We start from the raw sequence: 20,926 nt of genomic DNA, 5'->3' as shown, positions 1-20,926 counted from the left end.
GAAACCCACATATAAACATCAATTGAATTTCTATACACTTTATTCAGAAAATGAAAGATACATTTCAATTTATAACAGCATCCAAAAAATAGAATACTTAATGAACTTCAATCAAATTTATGTTCACTGAACATTATTGAACATTGATGAAATCAAACTACAAAGAGAAGGAAATATATACAATCATTATGTACTGGAAAATTAATGATATATTGTCCATACCATATAAAGCAACCTACAGAATCAATGTCAAAATATCAATAACATTTTCCTATAAATAGAAAAAAACTTAAAATTCAGATGCAAGTACAAAAGACACACAAATAGTCATCTTCATAAAGATAGGCAGAGATGAAAACATCACAGTACCTGATTTTATTTTTAATGTATTTGGTACAGGGTCTCACTATGCAGCTCACACTCATAGTGATCCCCCTGTTTCAGCTTCCCCAGTGCTGGGATTACAGATGTGTGTCACCATACCCAGTTTTGGTGGCCGGCTCGGCACACCTGAGGCAGGACCAGCATGGCATGTGGTACCAGGGACCGAACGCAGGTCCTAGCACTTGCCAGGCAGGCGCTTAGACCAATGAACTGTCTTCTTGGCCCACAGTACCTGAGATTATTCCCAAGAAATGAGAGAAGAGTACATGAATAGAAACAGAGCAGGGAGCCCATCTAGAAAACAATACTTACCCAATCTGAGAGTTCAGCAAAAACACTGTCTTGGCTACCTTTCTCATCAGTAAGCTACAATACCCAATACTCACAATTTAATGGAAGAAAGGTTTAGTTTAGCTCACAGTTCATAGAGGTTTCAAACCAGAGTCAGCTGATTCCAAGGCAGGGCATTATGGTAGAGGGGCATCACAAAGGAGAAATAGTTCGTGACATGGCAAGCAGCCTTTCCCCTTTACTGCACCCAGGCTACAAGTCTTGTGCGTGTTGCCACCTTTACCCACGGTAAGACTTCTGTCTTCTGTGTCCATTCAGCCACACCCCGAACTAATGCTAAATCCAATCAGTGGACTAACATAGCACTACATATCCTTAGTCCCAGAGTCATACGCCCTAGATCCAGCCAGCTCTGAAAAGCCCCACCTATGGGCACATGAGGCTTTGGGGAGATATCTACAAACAACCCATCACAGGAACCAAGAACACACACTAGAATAAGGACAGTCTTTTTGATGTATGCTGCTGGATAAATGTATATCTATATGACAAAGAAAGAAATTGGATGATTATCTTAGACCACATACAAAAGCCAACTAAAATGGATTAAGTAAGTAACTTAATTCAACATGAACCAGAAACATCTTCAAATAAAAACTTGGAGGTAGAATATCGGAAAGATAACACCAGGATATTGACTATTGACTATATTCCAAAATCACGTGCAATAAAAGCAAAATAAGCATTAGTCCACCAAACTAAACAGCTTCTGTACAGCAATGGAAATAATCAACAAAATTAAAAAGAATCATATACACTGGGAAAAACATTCTCAGAGCACGTATCTGATGGGGGCATAATACCAAAATTGTATAAGGAATTCACAACTCAAATATGGGCACACAAATGTGCATCCCAATTTTAAAAATCAACAAAAGAACTGAAATGACAATTTTTCTAAGGAAGATATGGAAATTGCCAAGAAATATGTATTAGTCTGCTTTTGTTACAAGAATGAAATAGCTGAGGCCAGTGACATTAGGTTTCTGCATTTTTCAGGTCATGGTGTCAGGACCAGCTCAGTTCTGGTAAAAACCTTACAGCAAGATGGCATATGGCTCACAAAGGTAGGTGTATGTGAGAGGGAGAAGTTAAATCATGAGATGGAAAGCCAGGCAGCAGGGACCAAGCCTTTATCATAAGAAACCTTGGGGATTATTCTCAAACCATGTCAAACCACACCAATGTATATGAAAGGGAGCATAACAGCTGTGGTGTGAGGAAAATTTAAGTCAAATATTACTATGAAATATCACCCCATACCTCTGAGCATAACAATTCTTAAAAAATCAAATGATAAGTTTTGGCAAGGTGTGGAAGAAAGGAAAGGAAATTTTCTTTTCTTTCTTTCTTTCTTTCCTTTTTTAGACAGGGTCTCACTATGTGATTCAGGCTGGCCTTGAACTTATTATGTAGATTAGACTGGCCTTGAACCCCAGTGATTCTTGTGCCTCAGCCTTCAGAGTGCTGGGATTATAGGCATGTGCTACCATGCCCAAGCTCTTGAGAACATTTATACTGTTAGTAGGTGTGAAAATCAATTCAGCTATAAGGTAAACCAGTGTGGAGATTTTTAAATATCCTAAAACAAAAGCAAAACAAACAATCAGAGTCACTCTGTGGTTCAATGACAATACTCTATGTATAGCCAAAGGAATATAAATCTGGATCCTGAGGTGAGCTCCTGTGTTCATTGCAGCATTATTTATTATAGCTAAGGTGGAAACAACTTAAATGTCACTCAGTAGATAAATGAAGAAAAACTGAAGGATATTCAGAATCTTATTTACTCAACAAAGGAAAATATCTATCCATTTGTAACAGCAAGAGGCACCTAGAAGAGGGGCCAGTAAGATGGCTCAGTAGAATAAGCACTTCCTTGGCAAGTGCAAGGGTCTGAGTTCAATCCCTGGTTCTGCCCCCCAAAAAAGTGGCACCTAAAAGACACTATGTTAAGTGATACAAGACAGGCACTGAAAGACAAGTACTCATATTCTCACTTAAATGTGGAAACTACAGTCAAATTCATAGAAACATACAGGGAAAGGAAGAGTTCCAGGGATGGAATGATATTGGGAGACATGAGGGAACATGTTCAGAGTATAGAAGATAAATAAGTGTGGAGAACAAATGTATAGCATGGTAATGTCAATACTTCTTACAACTTAAATTCACTAGTAGAATAGACCTGAAATTTTCTAACTGCACACCTAAGTGGCAAAAAAAAGTTTCTGAGCTGATGGATGCATTAAATACATGATGATAGTAATCACTCAAAAGGCACGCCTTGATGTCAAAACATCAAGTTGTAAAGATGTACAGTTTTTACTCATCAAAAATAAAACTAAAATTGCTTAAGGTCAAAGCTATCAGATTATTTTCCTCGGGGTGGCAAAGTGAGAAGAAAACAATTTTCAGAATTATACAGTCTAAGGGCCAGCAAGATAGCTCAGCAGACAAAGCACCTGTTTGGCAAGTGCAGGGACCAGAGTTCGATCCCCAGCACCACATGCCCCATCAGACCCACCCCTGGGCATGCCGAGCTGCTCCCTCCCCACCCCACTGGCTGTAGTGGTGCATGCCTGTAATCCCAGTGCTGGGAAGGCTAAAATAATAATAATAATAATAATAATAATTGTAATTATAATAATTATACAATCTATACTCATTTCTGCTACTTAATGTGTAATTATGTTATTTATTCCTATTCTTCCATTGGGAGATCAGACTTTTTAGTGAATTATCAGGAAAAAAGAGGTAAAATCCACCAAACACTCTCTTAAATCACAATGAACTGTTTAACAAAACAAAGCCATTTCACAGCTGTTTCAACTTCATGTAGTTAAGTAATTATGGCTCAGAGATTTAATTCTTCTTGTTACATTTTAGTTCCATACATTCTAACATTTTGAAAGTCTTTTCCTCCAAAATATCAGATATAAATATTGTGGAAAAATGAGAAAATGAAATAAAAATAATGTAAAATATAAAAGTTTCAAATACAAAGGCTGGGAGCCGGGGAGATGGCTCAGTGGAATAAGCGCTTCCCTGGCAAGCTCAAGCGCCTGAGTTCAATCCCCGGTTCTTCCAAAAAAAAAGACTTTCAAATACAAAGGCTAACACAACACTCCTAAACTGTAAAATAGAGACACTCTGAACAAACAAGTGTAAAACTCATTACAAAATATAAAAATGATTTAAATTAAAAATATATATAAATAAAAAGGTGCAGGTTGCTCATAGATTGTTTTAATCTAAAGATGCCCATTATTTCCAATTTAATATATGTATTTATTGTAATGCTAATTAAAATATTGATGGGGAAGTACTTGAAAAAAATCATTCAAAAATGGACTTAAAAAATACCAATTACCTGGAAATGCAGTGACAGTTTTGAAGAAGAAAAAAAAACTAGAAAACATAGACAACCCATTTTTATTAAGAACATTTCGCATTGCTACAATAACAAACAGAACAATGAAATAAGTTATTCCAGAAGAGTTTCATATGTATAATATTTTTATTTATTACAAATGCTTCATTATAAACTAAGGTTAAGAGGGGAAGACAACCTCTTCTGTGAAAGATGTTGAATGAACTGTATACTTACATGAAAAATGACATTTGGGGGCCGGGGAGATAGCTCAGTAGAATAAGTGCTTGCCTGGCAATCCTGCGTTCAAATGCCTGAGTTCAATCCCTGGTTCAAAAAAAAATGCCACTTTGAGCTCTACCTTAAAAGTACAGCCTAGTAATCAGACATTATACTAAGACAAATTAAGATCATGCAGCCCAGCACGTGGCTGACTTTTTAGACTCATTCAGCTTTGACTAACCACAACAGAGATAATCTGACCCAGCTCAGTGTGACCTCATGCAGCCTATACTGTCCAGTCCCCAAACATACCCTGTTTGCTAACTTGTTTGAAGGATTTTCAGCCCACCAATGAGAGATGACCAATGTTAGCCAACAGAAATTCATCACACTTTCAAGTTCCAGGTAATTTGTATATTTTATTTTAAAAAATTTATTTTAAAGAGAATACAAAAATAGTAAGTAAGGCATTAGAAACAATACACAATTAAAAAAAAAAACCAAGGGTCAGTGAGATAGCTCAGTGGACTAAGAGCCTGCTTAAGCAAGTGCAGGGGCTGGGCACCCTGAACCAGCCACCAAGACTGGGTGTGGTGGCCCATGCCTGTAATCCCAGCGCTGGGGAGACTGACAACAGGAGGATCACTAAGAGTCCAAGCTGCATAATTTTTCTATGTACCAAATACATAAAAAAATTTTTTTTAACCAAGATGAGAGGTATTCAAAAGTGGTTGTTATTTTCACACTGAGGTCTTCAATGCAGTTGCTCAGATTATAGGTCTAAGCATATAAAACTGATCAAAGTAAAAATGTTAAGCATTAACTGCTACCTTCAATAAACTGATAGGAATTAGTAGTACATTCATCTGAGCTATCCTGTGATTTATTTACCCCTTCCTTTTTTTCCTATATTTTTTTCCTTTCCCCCATCCCAATTGTTTATTACTTACATCCAGTTTCTTTCTCTTTTGCTGTATGTATTGTACCTTTCAGATTTTATTTATTCTTTCAGGTTCCTACACTAGGGAGACAATGTGATGTTTACACAGGTGGGTCTGATTTATTTCACTTATGAGTATAGCCTCTAGTTGCATCCATTTGCCTATAAAAGTCTTAAGTTTATTTTTATTTATAGCTGAGTAATACTCCATTGTGTAAAAATACTACATCTTTTCTATCCATTCCTCAGTTAATGGGCATTTGGGTTGTTTCCAACATTTAGCTATGAAAAATTGTGGTTTCATAAACATGGGAGCACATATATCACTGAGGCATGATGTTTTCAGTTATTCTGGAAAAATACCCAGAAAAGGAATAGCTGGGTTTAATAAGACTTCTAATTCTAGTTTTTAGGGTTTGTTTTGTTTTGTTTTTAGTGCTGGGAATTGAACTCAGGACCTTGCACTTACCAGGCAGGCACTTAGGCTACTGAGCTATATCCCAGGCCCAAATTCTAGTTTTTTGAAGAGTCTGCACCCTTATTTCCATAGAGGTCATACAAGTGTATACTCACACCAACAATAGAAAAGGGTTCCCTTTTTCACAAAGCCTCTCCAGCATTCGTTATTAGTTGATTTCTTTATGATAGCCATTCTTTCTGGAGTGAGATGGAATCTCACTGTTGTTTTAATTTGCATTTATTGAATGACCAGTTATGTGGAATATTTTTTCACGTATTTATTGCCATTTGTATTTCTTCCTCTGCAAAGTGTGTACAGTGGTCCCTCACTTATCCTATGGGTTATGCTCCAGATACTTCCGCAGTAAGTGAAAATCAATGAAGTACCAACATCATATTTATTTTAGTATTTATATATATATATATATACTGTTCCATACAGTATGTATGCATCCACTAAAGAAATATGTACTGTAAACAGTGTATATTTACATTTAATATTCTTTTAATATATTAGAAGTAACATTTTTAATATATTTTCATATATTTTAAATTTATAGGCTAAAATCATTAAAGCCGTAAGTACTACACATATAAATAGGTATAGAGTACAGTAGATTCAGCAAAATCCCATGATATAGCAAAAAAAATCCATGATAAATAATTTAGATTAATATTTTTTGAAAACCCATGAAACAGTGAGTCCACAAAAGTCAAACTGTGAAATAGCAAGGGACTATTATATTGATCTCCCATGCCCATTTTTGCATTGGGTCTTTAATTTTTGGGTGCTTGATCTTTTTAAATTCTTTATATATTCTAGATAGAAGACCTTTGTCTGAGTAACTGTTGGTTAAGATTGTTTACAAAATTATGGTTTTTCTTTTCACTCTTGGTGATTTCTTACGATAATCAATATCTTTTCAATAAGATGAGATCCTAGTTATTGATTTTTTGAAGTATTCTCCATGCAGTTTTGTTTTTGTTCATGAACTCTCTGCCTACTCCTATCTCTTCAAGATTTCTACCTACTTTCTCTTCCAATAGATTTAGTGTTTCTGATTTAATGTTTAGATCTTTAATCCATTTTACTTTAGCGTAGTGCATGGTGACAGACCTGGAGCTAGTTTTAGTTTTTCACATGTGGAAAGCCAGTTTTTTCAGCACTATTTGTTAAAGAGGCTATCTTTCTTCCAGTGAACATGTTTGGCCCCTTTGTCAAAGATAAAGAGGCTGAATATGTTTTAGTTGTGTCTACATCTTCTAATCTGTTCCTTTGATCATGAGGTCTATTTTTTTTTTCTTGGCCAGTATCATGCTGATTTCATCACAGTAGCTTTGAGCATGATTTCAAGTCAGGGATTGTAACATCTCCTGCCCTTCCTTTGTTGCCCTGGATTGCTTTTGCTATTCTAGGTCTTTTCTGGTTCCAAGTGAATTTTAAGAATGTTTTCTCTAAATCTGTGAGTTACGCTGATGCATTTTGATAGGGATTACATTAAGTCTGTATAACACTTTTGGACATTGTCAGCAACCAGAATAACTACCGCTACTTTTTTGTGGGTTCTTGCCACAGAGACCTATGCCAATGTCCAGCAATCGGCTGTTTTCTTCCTCTAGTCATGATTAATCAAGGCTCCTCTGTGGAGATGACAGAGATAACAGTCTCGACCCAGGAGCAGGCAGCTCTGGGGCCCTGTACTCCTACTGGACCACTGGTAAGCTGAGTCTGTGCTCCGTGACCTCCACCTCAGAGTGAAGTCTCACCTTTAGTGGCTGCCTTGGCAGTCAGGGCATGGCTTAGGGGGGCCTTATAAGGCAATCTCTTAAGGTGACCTGGCTTTTATAACAGTAGCAGATGAACCTAGTCATTGAGTTCTTGTTGGAGCCCAGAGAATCAGACTTAGGGTCTAATTGAGGCCACAACAAAGGCAGCCATTTTCTTTATCTCTTTGTTTTTTCCCAGTCCTAATTAAAGGACACTAAGGAAGCAGTTTTTACTAAAGTAGAAAAGTGGACTATGCTGCCTGAGATGATTCAGATTGGTGCAGATATCAGCCCCTTACTTGTACAGGGGGCTGCCTTAGCAGCAGCTATTGCTCAGATTATTCATCTACAGGCTGGAGGAAGAGAAAAAATAAAGGCTGTTTATTTCCATTGTGGGGATGAGGGACATTTAGCCTGAAATTGCTCTACTGTCCTGGTAAAAGCAGCACAGCTACTATCTCTCTCTCCAACAAGACCTTTCAGTCTTTATACAGTGTTGATAAAGGTACCATTGGAAAAATGAATGTAGATCTGAAACTGATGTGGAAGGCTGACTCATTCTTCCATTCAGACCCACCCTGGCCCCATCAAACAATGGGAGTGCCTTCCTCAAATCTACACATACACACACACACACACACACACACACACACACGTGTCTCTGACCTCTGGGGATCAACAACAGACAGTAGAGGGTTGGACCTCAATTCCTCCTCCAAATTCCTATTAACTCCTGAAATGGGGTCATAGCAGTCTCGTCTTAAAAGGCCTCAGGGCTGGGGAGATAGCTCAGCAGCATAAGCACCTGCCTGACAAGCACAAGGTCGTGAGTTCAATCCTCAGTACTGTATGCTGTGCTGGCCCCGGAACCCCAGGTTCAACATGCTGGCCCCAGAACCAGGTGTGGTGGCACATGCTTGTAATCCTATCACTAGAGAGGCTGAGACAGGAGGATTGCTGTGAGTCCAAGCTGCATAGTGAGACCCTGTATCAAAAAAATAAAACTAAAATGTCTCCATCCCTGCCCCTAGGGTGTGCTGAGATGGCAACTGAGACTAGGCATGGTGGTGTGTGCCTGTAATCCTACCACTTGGGAGGCTGTAAACAGGAGGATCACTGCAAGTCAAATCTACGTAGTGAGACCCTAAACACCCTGTAGACCCTGCCCTAAATACAGAAAATAAATAAATATATAAATATATAAATAAAAGGTCTCCAGGTTTTTTTCTGGTATAATTGATGCTGATTATACAGGACAAACCAAGGTTATCATTCAACCTACCCAAACAATTTTTCAAATCACCCCAGACACTCATTTTTCTCAATTGGTTATTTTCCCTTGGCAAAAACTGAAAAATTTATAAATAAGGGAAAGCAATCCAAGGGTTTTGGATCTTCTGACACCTATTGCATTCAACAGATTAAACAAAATCACACAGAGATGGAATTGACTATTAAAGGAAAATTATTTAAAGGGCTATTAGAGACAGGTGCAGATGTTTCAGTTATTGTTCAGCACCATTGGCCTGAGCATGACTTCTGGATGTGGCCACTACAGATTTAAAGGAGATGGGCAAGGTTTCTTACCCTAGCAGAAGTGCTAAGTTGCCAACCTGGAAGGATGACAAAGGCCATTCTGGATATTTCTCTCCTTACATCCTCCTTGACATACCACTCAATCTATGGGGTCATGACATATTTCATGGTATGGGAGCATTTTTGGCCAAACCTAACTTCCTGGTGACTCATCAGATGTTGCAACAAGGTTTCCTTGCCACTCAAGGGCGTGGTAAGAATAATCAAGGGAGAAAGAACCTGTTCCAATTATTCCAAAAAAGGACTATTTTGGCACAGGCTATTTATTCTCACATTTTCAGGAGGGTCCTTGATCTCTGCTTCTCTGACCCCATGGATGTTATCCAAGATAACTTGGATGTCTGATGACCTTGTTTGGTTGAGTAGCCCCTCACTCAGCAGATTACAGCAGCTCATACACTGGTTAATGAATAGAAGATAGTGGAGCACCTAGAATACTACAACACCCCTTTGAATACCCTTATAATAAAATGTCAGGAAGATGAAGATTGCTAAAGGACTTGTGGGTAGTCAATCGTACCATGGAACCTATGGGAGCACTGCAACAGGGATTGCCCAGTCCTGTAGCTATTCCTTTACATTTTATCCTTATGATGATAAACAAAAATAAAAAGGATGAGGGAAACATGAAAGCTTATTGAAAGGAAGAGTTAATGTTTGTTTGATCAGTCTTGCATGCCTATATCTGATAATCTGAACAACAGATCTGATGATAGCAATATGTAATATAACAATCATTGTTAATTTTCTATTCTTGTTTTGGAATTATATACCTTTTTATTATTTGTTGTTGCCTTGTTTTTGTGATTATTGTTGTTATTCGTTTTTGGTTTTTTCTCTTTAAAATAAAATTTTTTAAAAGACTTTCTTTTTTATCCCTCCCCACCGTCAAGATAAGTCATTTAGCTTTTAGTTTACCCTGTCTTAATAATCAGGCCCTTATGTGCCACTTCCAATGGTGTTGTCTGTCACAAGGAATGGTGAATAGTCCAACCATGTCCCAAGAGTTTGTGGCTGCAGCCATTCTGTCAGTACAACAGGCCTAACCATTTGCATAACTTATCCATTCCACAGATACCATTCTTTTAGCACATGAATCCCCATCCATCTTACATCAAATGTTTATGCAATTAGATGATGCCCTTGTCTAGTGATAGCCCCCTAAAAGGTACAAACCATGGAACCCTTTTCATATTTGAGACACCTTATTCAACTGAGACATCATGCCCCAAACTGTTCAGATCCAGCTTAAACATCTTAAGGCCCTAAATAATTTTCAGACTGTGATTGGTAACATTAACTGGCTCCACCGCGCTCTTAAGCTAACAACTCATGAGTTAAGTCCTCTCTTTGACATTCTTAAGGAAGATTCAGCCCTTATTTCTAAAAGAAGACTTACACCAGAGACTAAAACTGCAGTAGATAAAGTTAATCAAGCTCTTTCTAATGCTTATCTTTCTAGAGTTGACCCATCTCTGCCAACACCTTTAATTATTTTCCCAATTCAGTATATGCTCATAGGGGTTCTTTGGGAGTTTCAAGATCTCTAATGATGGTTACATATGCCAAATACTCCACATAAAACTGTTATTCCTTTTCATGATGCTGTGGCAGAACTGACTGCACATGGTCGAACACATGCAATTCAGCTCTTTGGTCATGAGGTGAAAACTATCATTGTTCCCTTTGTTTCAGTTCAACAAAAATAGTTATGGCAATTTTCACCCCTTTGGCAATCTGCACTGGCTAACTGCCCTGGTGTTATCAATTGTCACTATTCTTCAGATAAATTAATACAATTTGTTTCCCTTAAACCCTTTGTCTTCCCTTCAAAAATAAGTTTATTCCCCATAGCATGGGGCATCTCCATCTTCATGGAGGGGTCATCTTCAGGTCAGGGAGATTACGTAACAGCTTTCTCTTCCATAATACAGGACACATGTTTCTCTTCTGCACAAAAGACTGAATTAAAAGCAGTCATATAGGCTGTGCAAGATCATTCATCCACTCCAATTAACCTATTTTCATACAGTGTTCATGTCTGTGGTGTAATGTGCCACATTGAAACTTCCACCATACACAATGGTCAAGAAGATCATTGTTGAGGTTAGGAGATAGCTCAAAGGTATAAGCACCTACCTGGCAAGCACAATGACCAGAGTGTGATCCTCAGCTCTGCATGCCATCTTGGCACTGGAATCCCAGGTGCAACAGGCTGGCTCCAGAAACAGGTGTAATGGTGCATGCCTGTAATCCTAGCTCTTGGTAGGTTTAGGTGGGTGGCTCATTAAGAGTTCCAGACTGGTCTGTGGGCTACAAAGGTGAGCACAAGATCATCCCAAAACACATGATGAGACTCTGTGTCAAAAAAAAATATATTTTTCATTTACTTCACATTCTCCAAGTTATCATACAGTAATGTCATGTTCCCTGTTTTATTGGTCATATACATTTTAGTTCTCAATTGCCAGGATCCCTCACTGAAAGGAATGCTACTATAGACAGATTTCTTGGTGCTGTCATTATTACTCCATCAGATACTATTCAACAGGCTTCTGAGTCTTATGCCACCTTTCATCAAAATGCTTCTGTCTTATGTTCTTGGGTCAAACAGTTTCATTTGACCCAAGAACAGGCCTGAGAAATTGTTAAACAATGTTCCTCATGTCACACACCTTCCCTGTCCTCCTATGGGGATAATTCCAATGGATTACACCTCAACCATCTTTGGAAAGTGGATGTCACACACTTTTCTGAATTTGGTTCTTTACATTGAGTCCATGTTTCAGTGGAAACTTCCTCAGGATTCATTTTTGCTTCTGTCCACATTGCTGAAGTGGTTGCTCACTGTTTAGATGCCTTTAGTGCCACTGACTGCCCATGGACGCTTAAGATTAACAATGGCCCAGAATATACCATTGCTGCCTTTCAAAAGTTTTATAAAACTTTTCAAATTTCCCTTATCATGGGTATTCCTTATAACCCTCAAGGTCAAGGAATTGTTGAACATGCTTACCATATGATCAAAATTCAATCACAAAAAAACAAAAAGGGAAATCTTTCACCACAAAACTCACACTGCATAATAGACTTCTCTTGGCAGTATATACTATTAACTTTTTAAGTTCTAAAAATGATGGAAGTACAGCAACAGAAAGATAATTCTCTTCAAGTAAAAGAAAAAAGGTTAGGAAGGGTGCTTTGGAGAGACCTCCATATTGGACAGTGGAAGGGACCCAGTCCACTTCTTACCTGGAGTAGAGGGTATACTTGTATCTTTCCAGAGAATGTTGAATGACCTATTTGGGTACCAAAGCATGTTATCAGGCTGTATCATAAATCCAGATCTAGAGAGGAAGTTAACGACAACGAGGCTAGATTTGACCTGGAGTCTATTAAAAGAACTGACAAAATGGAAATCTAAGGGCTAAATAGGTGATAGAGTATATAGAGATAACTGAAAGGTCTGGCCAAATAGCTCAGTGAATTAGAGCACCTGCAAGCAGGCACAGGGGCTGGGGGTTTGATCCCCAGGCCTGCCATGCTGGCCCTGCCCTGGGGCACTCAGAGATGGCGAATAAGACTGGGCATGATGGTGCGCACCTGTAATCCCAGCTCTTGGGAGGCTGTAAACAGGCGGAGCACTGAGTCCAATCTAGTAGTGAGACACTAAACACACTGTAGACCCTTCCCTAAAATTAAAAAAAAAAAAAAAAACAGAGAAGGTTCCAACCAAGAAAAAAGATAACTGAGCTGGAAGTATTTTTAGGACAAAATAAAATACAAAAATACAAAATATGCATATTAATTATAGATAAAAGATTCTACTCCTTCCAAAGTTTTCTGATAATAAATGACTGCTATTTTTTTTGAAGGATTTTTTTTGGGGGGTGGGGCTGGCTCCGAATGCCTTCAGAGCAGGTTTGGCTGGCTTGAGTTGTAGGGATCAAACCACAGCAACCTGAGCCTGACTGTTTTGTTGAAGCAGGCACTTAAAGAACTGAGCTAAGGGGCAGGGCCTCTGGCTGCTAATTGACAAACAACAAAATCTGACTAGTCTATTTATAATTACAAATTTCTAAACATTATAATAAAGTTACTATAGTTCAATTTGGTCAAAAATATATCTGAATGCACCCTGATTATGTAAAGATATTTGTTTGTGTGTTCTGTGTATTTATTTATGTATTTGTATGTCATTCCATGCACAGCCATTCCTCTTTTTATTTGAGCTTTGGGGTATAGACTTAAAAGCATGCTTTCTCCCAATCTAAGTATATAAAAATTGGTTTAAACACAAGTCATCAGAAAATTTACAATAATAAAAAAAATCATTAGAGTGGGAAGGGATTATTGGACTGCAGTTAGCGGATAGAAGTGTAACCAACCTTTGTTCATTAATAAGGAGCCAACAGGGCTGGTGAGATGGCTCAGTGGTCTAAAGCACCTACTTAGAACAAGCTAAGCAAAGCACAGGGACCGCGGTTCAATCCCCCAGCACCACATGCCAGCCAGCCCCGCCCCCTGGTGGGCTGAACTGGCCACACACAAAATAAATAAATAAATAAATAAATAAATAAAACCTTAAAAAAGAAAAGCTACATTTAAAAAAAAAAATAAGGAGCCAACAATAATCTCCATAGCATCTTGGGAGACACCCTCAATAATTTGGTCATTGTTTAAAAGATAAAGTTTCTCAAGAAAAAAATTACAATAAGGTTTTCTCATAAAAGATGTTCTTGGTGCAAAACTAAATTAAGAAGTAAAAGTTTTCACATGTGTATGGCAATTCATTATTGTTATTCTCATGGTGTATTAAATGTATTCATGATTCCAGATGTACAGGTCTCCCAAAATGTAAAACAAAGATTTCTTATTGTGATAAGATTCTCAGATTCACACCTCTGCCTTTAACAAAAATGTATGATGTATACCCTATTAAAGGATGACAAATTAAGGAAAAGCTTCTTATGTATTAGAAATGATTGGGTTATGTGGAGTCAAAATGAAAATTTAAGTATGTTACAAAATATCAAGATTGTCATGCCGTAAATTGTATACATTTTTAAAAATTTATTTCATTTATTTTAAAGACTGAAAACAAAAAAAGCAGATACAAAGACAAAAACAAACAAGAAGACAGAAACAGTGTAACATACAACAATACATTTTCTAAACAAGAACAGCAAATTAATAATGGTTGCTATATTACCTATTTTTATCATCAATGTACATGGTTTTGATTTCTAAATTTCTGGGAAAAAAATATGTAATTTTTGTCTTTTAACATTATATGATGATTTAAATATTAGAATATTCATGATTGATAGAAAATAAGAGCTCCATTTGGTGTCTAAGGTGTTTGATATTCAGATAGTAATGTTAAGCTTACTGCCTCCATTACAGTATAATATCATTAAACTTTTCTTCTGGATATTTAAAAATTGAGGTTTGGAGAACAAAAACTAGAGAGATACATGGACTAAGAGGATAAACTATATTTTGGCCATAATAATATGCTACCTATAAAAGGTTCAAATCACTAACAACTTCTGACAATTGACAGCTGTACTGGTAACTCACTACTGTTATGGACTATTGGACTACATAGGGTTACCCTGCTGAATTCAAGTACCAAAACTATTTGGACTAGCATCAAGAATAAAAAGGTCTTCTGAAGAGTTTTCCAAACACAACTCCTCCATTAGCAACAGAGCACCCATCACTGACATAACAAAACCAAAGAGGGAAACATGTTGGGAGCTGCTGAAGAAATTGGTCATGTGTGTGAGAGCAGTCAAGCAACCTTGATCCTGAGAAAATCACACTGCCTGTTCAATGTCTGGTATTAATTACTAGGCAACCTTGAGTCACATAATACTAACTTTGCAAATGTATAAATAAATGCCCCTACTGTTGTTGCGGGGTGGGGTTATTTGCCAATCAGGCAATGAACAGGCCATCATCTGACCAAGCTTTTGTCTTCTTGTCTATATTTTCCTCATTCCTACTGCTGTTTCTCTCCAGGGTACACTGAGATGCCAATGGAGTCCACCAGGATAGTGTTGTCTCCCTACACAGTCCTGTAAAAGGCTTTACTTTGTTACCAGATTAGTGCTAATGAACTAATTCACTGAAATGAATTTGTTTCCTGGATTCCATTGAGGAGAGAAATCCATATTTTTTAAAGTGTCTGCCTAAATCAAAGGCAGGAGGCAGAGCCTGGTAATCTAAAGGCAAGTAACAGGACTGGGGTTGGGAGAACAGTAAGTCTAATTTTCTAAGTGGTATTTAAAAAACCCTTACTTCAATTCCAACTGCTAAATGGACTCTTTCTATTTTCCATATTAAAATTGGGTATTCCCATAGGCCCTCCTGTTTTGTTTTTTTTTAACTGTTACCTGGGCATTCTAACATCTCTGGACATTCTTTTAACTAGTCCAACTAATTTACCTCCTTTTCAATTGGATAAATGCTGGCTAGTTAGGTATTGTAGTCACAGTTTGCAAGGGAATCGATTTACCACATAACACACAAATTTATAAGGTTATCTTATAATATTCACCTAAAAACTCAAATGCACAAGAGTGCAAAATATCTGTCTCCACACTAGAGACCTGAAGAATACAGATAAGTACCTGGATCCCATGGCAATGTCCCCATGTCCAGCCAATGGCAATATCTCATGCCATTATGTACTAAAGGTCTGCCCTGGAAAGGCCTAAGAAACAGTGGTGGAAACTTGAAAGTCTGCAACAGGAGTTAAAAAAAATCTGTGCCTGAAGCCTGAGAAATCTGCATGGAAGCCAGAAATCAATGCTGAAGACAAAAACCAGAGCTCCCCTACAAAGAATAGCATCCATCTCCACAACAAGAACAGCTGAGTTAGTACTGGAGAAATTAGCCACAACAAAGCTTCTCCTGGGAAATCAGTAGCATGCATTCTTCCCTCCTATGCCCTTTTTAAGAGGTTCTGGCAACAATCCTAAGGTGGGTCTTCCATACCCAGAACCATGCTGACTTAATTCAGCTGGGCATTCCCACTTAAATTGATAATTAATTAATCCAACAGAGTAGGTTAGAAAAAAACTTTCAAGGCCACCTTATCTGCACAGTAGAGGAGGCTGCAGTGGTTTAAATATTTGTCCCCTCTGAAACTCAAGTTGAGATTTAATTGCTATTATAACAGCATTAAGTTGTAGAGTCTTGGGAGATGACTAGGTCATGTAGGCACTGCCTGCATGGTTGGAGTGAGGCTACTGTGGCAGAAGGGGCTTGCTAGGAAATGAGTTCAGCTCTCATGCTTTCTTTCTCCAATGCTTCTGCTTGCTCCTCTGCACTTTAGGACACAGCATGAAGGCTCCCACCAGATACCAGAATTATGACATTGGGCTTCACTAGGAGAAATTAATTTCTGTTCTTTATAACCCAGTCTTGACTTTATTGTAGGGGCACAAAACAGACTCAGTAACCAAAAGAAACAAAAGTTATACTTATGGGTAGAGCCTCAGAATTTATCTCTACTCAGTGGAGCTTTCAGTTAGGTCATGACACCTCACTAAGCCTCCATTTCTCTACCTACAAGTGGGACTTTTATACTTCTATGCCACTATATAAAAATATTTTAAACTTATTTTAAAATTTGTTATTTTACTGGTAAATTTTAGATATACATGGTATCATTCATTATAGGGAGTTTGTATCTCAGTGTGATATATCTTGCTTCCTCTTTCCCCATTTCCCTTTCTTCCCTTCATTTTTTTTTTATATTTAATACAGGGTCTACAGGGTCTCACTACATAGACCAGACTCATAGTGATTCTCCTGTTTACAGCCTCCCAAGCGCTGGGATTACAGGTGCACGCCACCACTCCCAGTCTCAATTGCTGTCTCAGCATGCCCAGGGGGGCAGGACCGGCGTGGCACACTGGGGCCAGCTGGCATGGCATGCCGGGGATTGAACCCTGGTCACTGCTCTCTGCCTAAGCAGGTGCTTTAGTCTGCTGAGCTATCTGGCCAGCCCCTTCCTTCCCTTCAAATCTTTTTCCCTTCTTTGTTTACAAATCTTTGCTTCCAGTTTTCCATTATTTCCTTTTTCTTTCTCCCTCCCCTCTCCTTTGTTCCATTCTCATTTGAACACTTTCTTCCCATTTCCCAATGTGTATTATATATTTCAGTCTTTATTTACACTTTTCATTCTCACATCAGAGAAACCATGCTATATTTGAATATTATATCTGATTTATTTCTTAGGACTATGGTGAATCCACACTCAAGGTGCATTATTTAGCTAGAAATATCTCAAGTTATTCTTCTTTGTGATAGAGTAATAATCCATTGTATAAAATCACACTTTTGTTCATAAGTATTTGGACTGTTTCCAATATTTGGAAATATTTATTATAAACTGTGTTATTTAAGCCCAGCCTCATGATGAGGAATAGCAAGGAGAGACTTAAGCTCCAGGTTAAAAACCTGCAAACCCTGAGTCAACTCCTGCTTTTTCAGCCTCGACTCATTCAGAAAAGATCAGCCCAACACAGACAGCATCAGTGCAAGCTTCCACCACCCTGCCTCCCCGACCCCATGTATGTCACCCCTGCCCCTGGAGGGACCATCTCTTGAGCTTCTAGGGACCTGTTAAGAGTTTCCACAGCCCAAAAACCTTCTCAACACTGTGATCAGAAGAGCCCTTGACATCTCATGTGCCAAAGACAAACTAGTCTATGTGCACACAAATGGACCAAAGAAAAAGAAAGTTACCTTGCACATAAAGTGGCCCAAAAGCATGGAGGTGGAAGGCTATGGCAGCAAGAAGATTGATGCTGAGTGGCAGGCTGCAGCTGCAGCCTGCCAGCTGTTCAAGGGCTGGGGGTTGCTTGGTCCCTGGAATGAACTGTTCAATTTTGCCAAGTACCGAGTGCTAGCTGACTGCTTTGAGTCCCCGGCAGACAGCTGGTGGCATCCAGAATGCACCATGCACATCATGTCCTGGTGGCAGCTGAATCCAGAGAACATATGGCCAGGGGGCCCTGGGGGCCTGTTCTGTTCCATGGGCCAGAGGAAGAGGATGAGGAGGAAGAGCTGGAAGAGGGGAGCATTGATGTCATGGAGTTCCTGTTCATGACACAACAGGACTCCCATACACCACTCCAGGACTCCAGGGGGGCGGTTCATTTGACATAACAGATGACGTGCTGTGAGGGCCCTGACCCAGTTTCCACTTACCAAGAACCTTCTGGCCAAGATGATTCAGATTGCAACGTCATCCTCTATGGCTAAGAACCTCATGCAGTTCCACACTATGGGTACCAAGACCAAGCTGTCTACACTCACTCTGCTCTGGCTCTGTCCCGTGATGTTTGTTGCCAGAGGGCACTGCAAAGCAGAGGCTGAGAATAAGGCAGTGGCTTTGGCCTGCAAAAAAATTGAAGAGACTGGCCCTGGTTGACAGGAACAATGAGCCGCTCATCCATGCCACATACAACCTGGCTTCTTTGTAGGAACTGGATGAGACCCAGTGCAGGCCGTGTACCATCCAGGTGCCAGAGCCCATTCTCCACAAGATAGAGATCTTCCTGAACCACTACCCTGTGGAAAGTTTCTGGCTCTCACCTGAGCTCCAGCTGCAGAGTGAGGACATCTTGCCCCTGGGCAAGGACTCGGGGCCGCTGAATGACCCCAACACTGGCAAGCCCTTCATGCCTCTCACTGAGGCTGAGGAGGTAGAGGAGGTACACTTGAGTCAAAGCCTGCTAGAGCTGTGGCGGCAGTGGGGGCCCATCTGGCAAGAAGCGCCCCAGCTCCCTGTGGACCCTCACTGGGACACCATCCTCAATGCCACTGAGCAGCATCCTGTGGTGGTCATCTCTGGTGACACGGGCTGTGGGAAGACAACGCACATCTCCCAGCTGCTGCTGGAACACTATGTGACTGAGGGCCGTGGAGCCCGCTGCAATGTGATCATCACTCAGCCCCGCTGCATCTCAGCTGTGTCTGTGGCACAGCGGGTCGGCCTCGAACTGGGCCCTTCCTTGCGCCGGAATGTGGGCTTTCAGGTGCTCCTGGAGAGCAAGCCTCCGGCGTGGGGCGGGGCTCTGCTCTTCTGCACTGTGGGCATCCTGCTGCACAAGCTGAAGAGCATCCCCAGCCTGGAGGGTGTGAGCCACGTTATCGTGGATGTGGACGAGGTCCATGAGCACGTTGTAAACATGGACATCCTCCTCATCCTGCTCAACGGCCTGCAGCGGCTCAACCCTGCCCTGCAGCTAGTGCTCATGAGTGCCACAGGTGACAATGAGTGCTTCTCCCATTACTTTGGTGGCTGCTCTGTCATCAAGGTGCCTGGCTTCATGTACCCTGTGAAGGAGCACTACCTGGAGGACATCCTGTTCAAACTGGTCCAATACCAGTACCCACAGTGACACTGGCACCTTGAGTCCGAGGACGAATGTGCCCTTGATTTGGATCTCGTGACTGATCTGGTTCTGCATATTGATGCCCATGGGGAGCCAGGTGGGATCCTATGCTTCCTGCCCGGGTGGCAGGAGATCAAGGGAGTGCAGCAGCACCTGTAGGAGGCCCTGGGCATGCATGAGAGCAAGTACCTCATCCTGCCAGTGCACCCCAACATCCCCATGATGGACCAGAAGGCCCTACTCCAGCAGCCTCCAGTCGGGGCACGCAAGATTGTCCTGGCCATGAACATTGCGGAGACCTCCATCACAGTCAACAACATTGTGCATGTAGTGGACAGAGGTCTGCATAAGAAGGAGTGCTATGACCTCAAGACCAAGGTGTCCTGCCTAGAGACCGTGTGGGTATTGAGAGCAAACATGATCCAGCGCTAAGGCCAGGTGGGCTGCTGCCAGTCAGGCTTTGCCTATCCCCTGTTCCCACAGAGCTGGCTGGAGAAGGTGGCCCCCTTCCAGGTGCCCAAGGTCCTACGCATGCCCCTGGAGAACCTGGTGCTGCAGGCCAAGAGACACATGCCTGAGAAGACGGTGGTGGAATTCCTCTCCAAGGCCATGGACAGACCCAACATCAAGTCAGTAGATGAGGCTGTGATCCTGCTCCAGGAGATTGGTGTGTTAGACCAGCGCAAGTACCTGACCACCCTGGGCCAACTCCTGGCCCACATCTCTGCCGACCCATGGCTAGGCAAGGCCATCGTGCTGGCTGCCCTCTTCTGCTGCTTGCACCCACTGCTGATAGTGGTCTCCTGCCTTACCCAGGACCCCTCCAGCAGCAGCTTGCAGAACTGCACAGAAATACACAAGGTGAAGGCACTGTTGAGCCACGACAGTGGCAACAACCATCTGGCCTTTGTGCATGCTGTGGCTAGCTGGGAGGAGGTGCTGCACTGGCAGAACCGCATGTTGCAGGAGAACTACCTGGAGGAGAACCTGCTATATGCACCCAGCCTACGCTTCATCCACGGGCTTATCAAGCAGTTTTCTGAGAACATCTATGAGATCTTCCTGGTGGGAAAGCTCTCAGACTGCATGCTGCCCTCAGAGCAGTGCAATGAGTACAGTGAGTTGGAGGAGTTGGTGAAGGGTGTGCTCATGGCCAGGCTATACCCCAACTTCATTCAGGTGCGGCAGGGCAAGGTGACCTGACAGGGGAAGTTTAAGCCCAAAAGTGTCACTTACGGGATCAAATCTGGCAACGCCATGCTGCACAAGTTGACCACTAATAGGGAGGCCATGTGCTTAAGGAGCCAGTTGCTGACTTACTTCATGGCCGTAAAGTCCAATGGCAGAGTTTTTGTGCGGGACTCCTCCCAGGTGCACCCCCTAGCAGTGCTGTTCCTGTCCGATGGGGACATCAAC

General features: G+C 40.8%; 1 protein-coding gene and 1 pseudogene across 1 annotated transcript in view; both read left to right on the top strand.

Moving 5' to 3' along the window:
* Positions 1-20,926, top strand: part of LOC101560485 (zinc finger protein 287) — a 210,923-nt gene that overhangs the window by 151,825 nt on the left and 38,172 nt on the right. Inside the window, exon 7 of the mRNA XM_023719338.1 lies at positions 4,968-4,987. Within this exon, the coding sequence (XP_023575106.1) occupies positions 4,968-4,987 (20 nt within the window). The remainder of the gene's footprint in view (positions 1-4,967; positions 4,988-20,926) is intronic.
* Positions 17,664-20,926, top strand: LOC101568039 (annotated as a pseudogene).

The sequence above is a fragment of the Octodon degus genome, unplaced genomic scaffold (assembly GCF_000260255.1).
Source record: "Octodon degus isolate 3935 unplaced genomic scaffold, OctDeg1.0 scaffold00067, whole genome shotgun sequence".
Classification (NCBI taxonomy): Eukaryota; Metazoa; Chordata; class Mammalia; order Rodentia; family Octodontidae; genus Octodon; species Octodon degus.
This window is presented reverse-complemented; position numbering and strand designations above follow the sequence as displayed.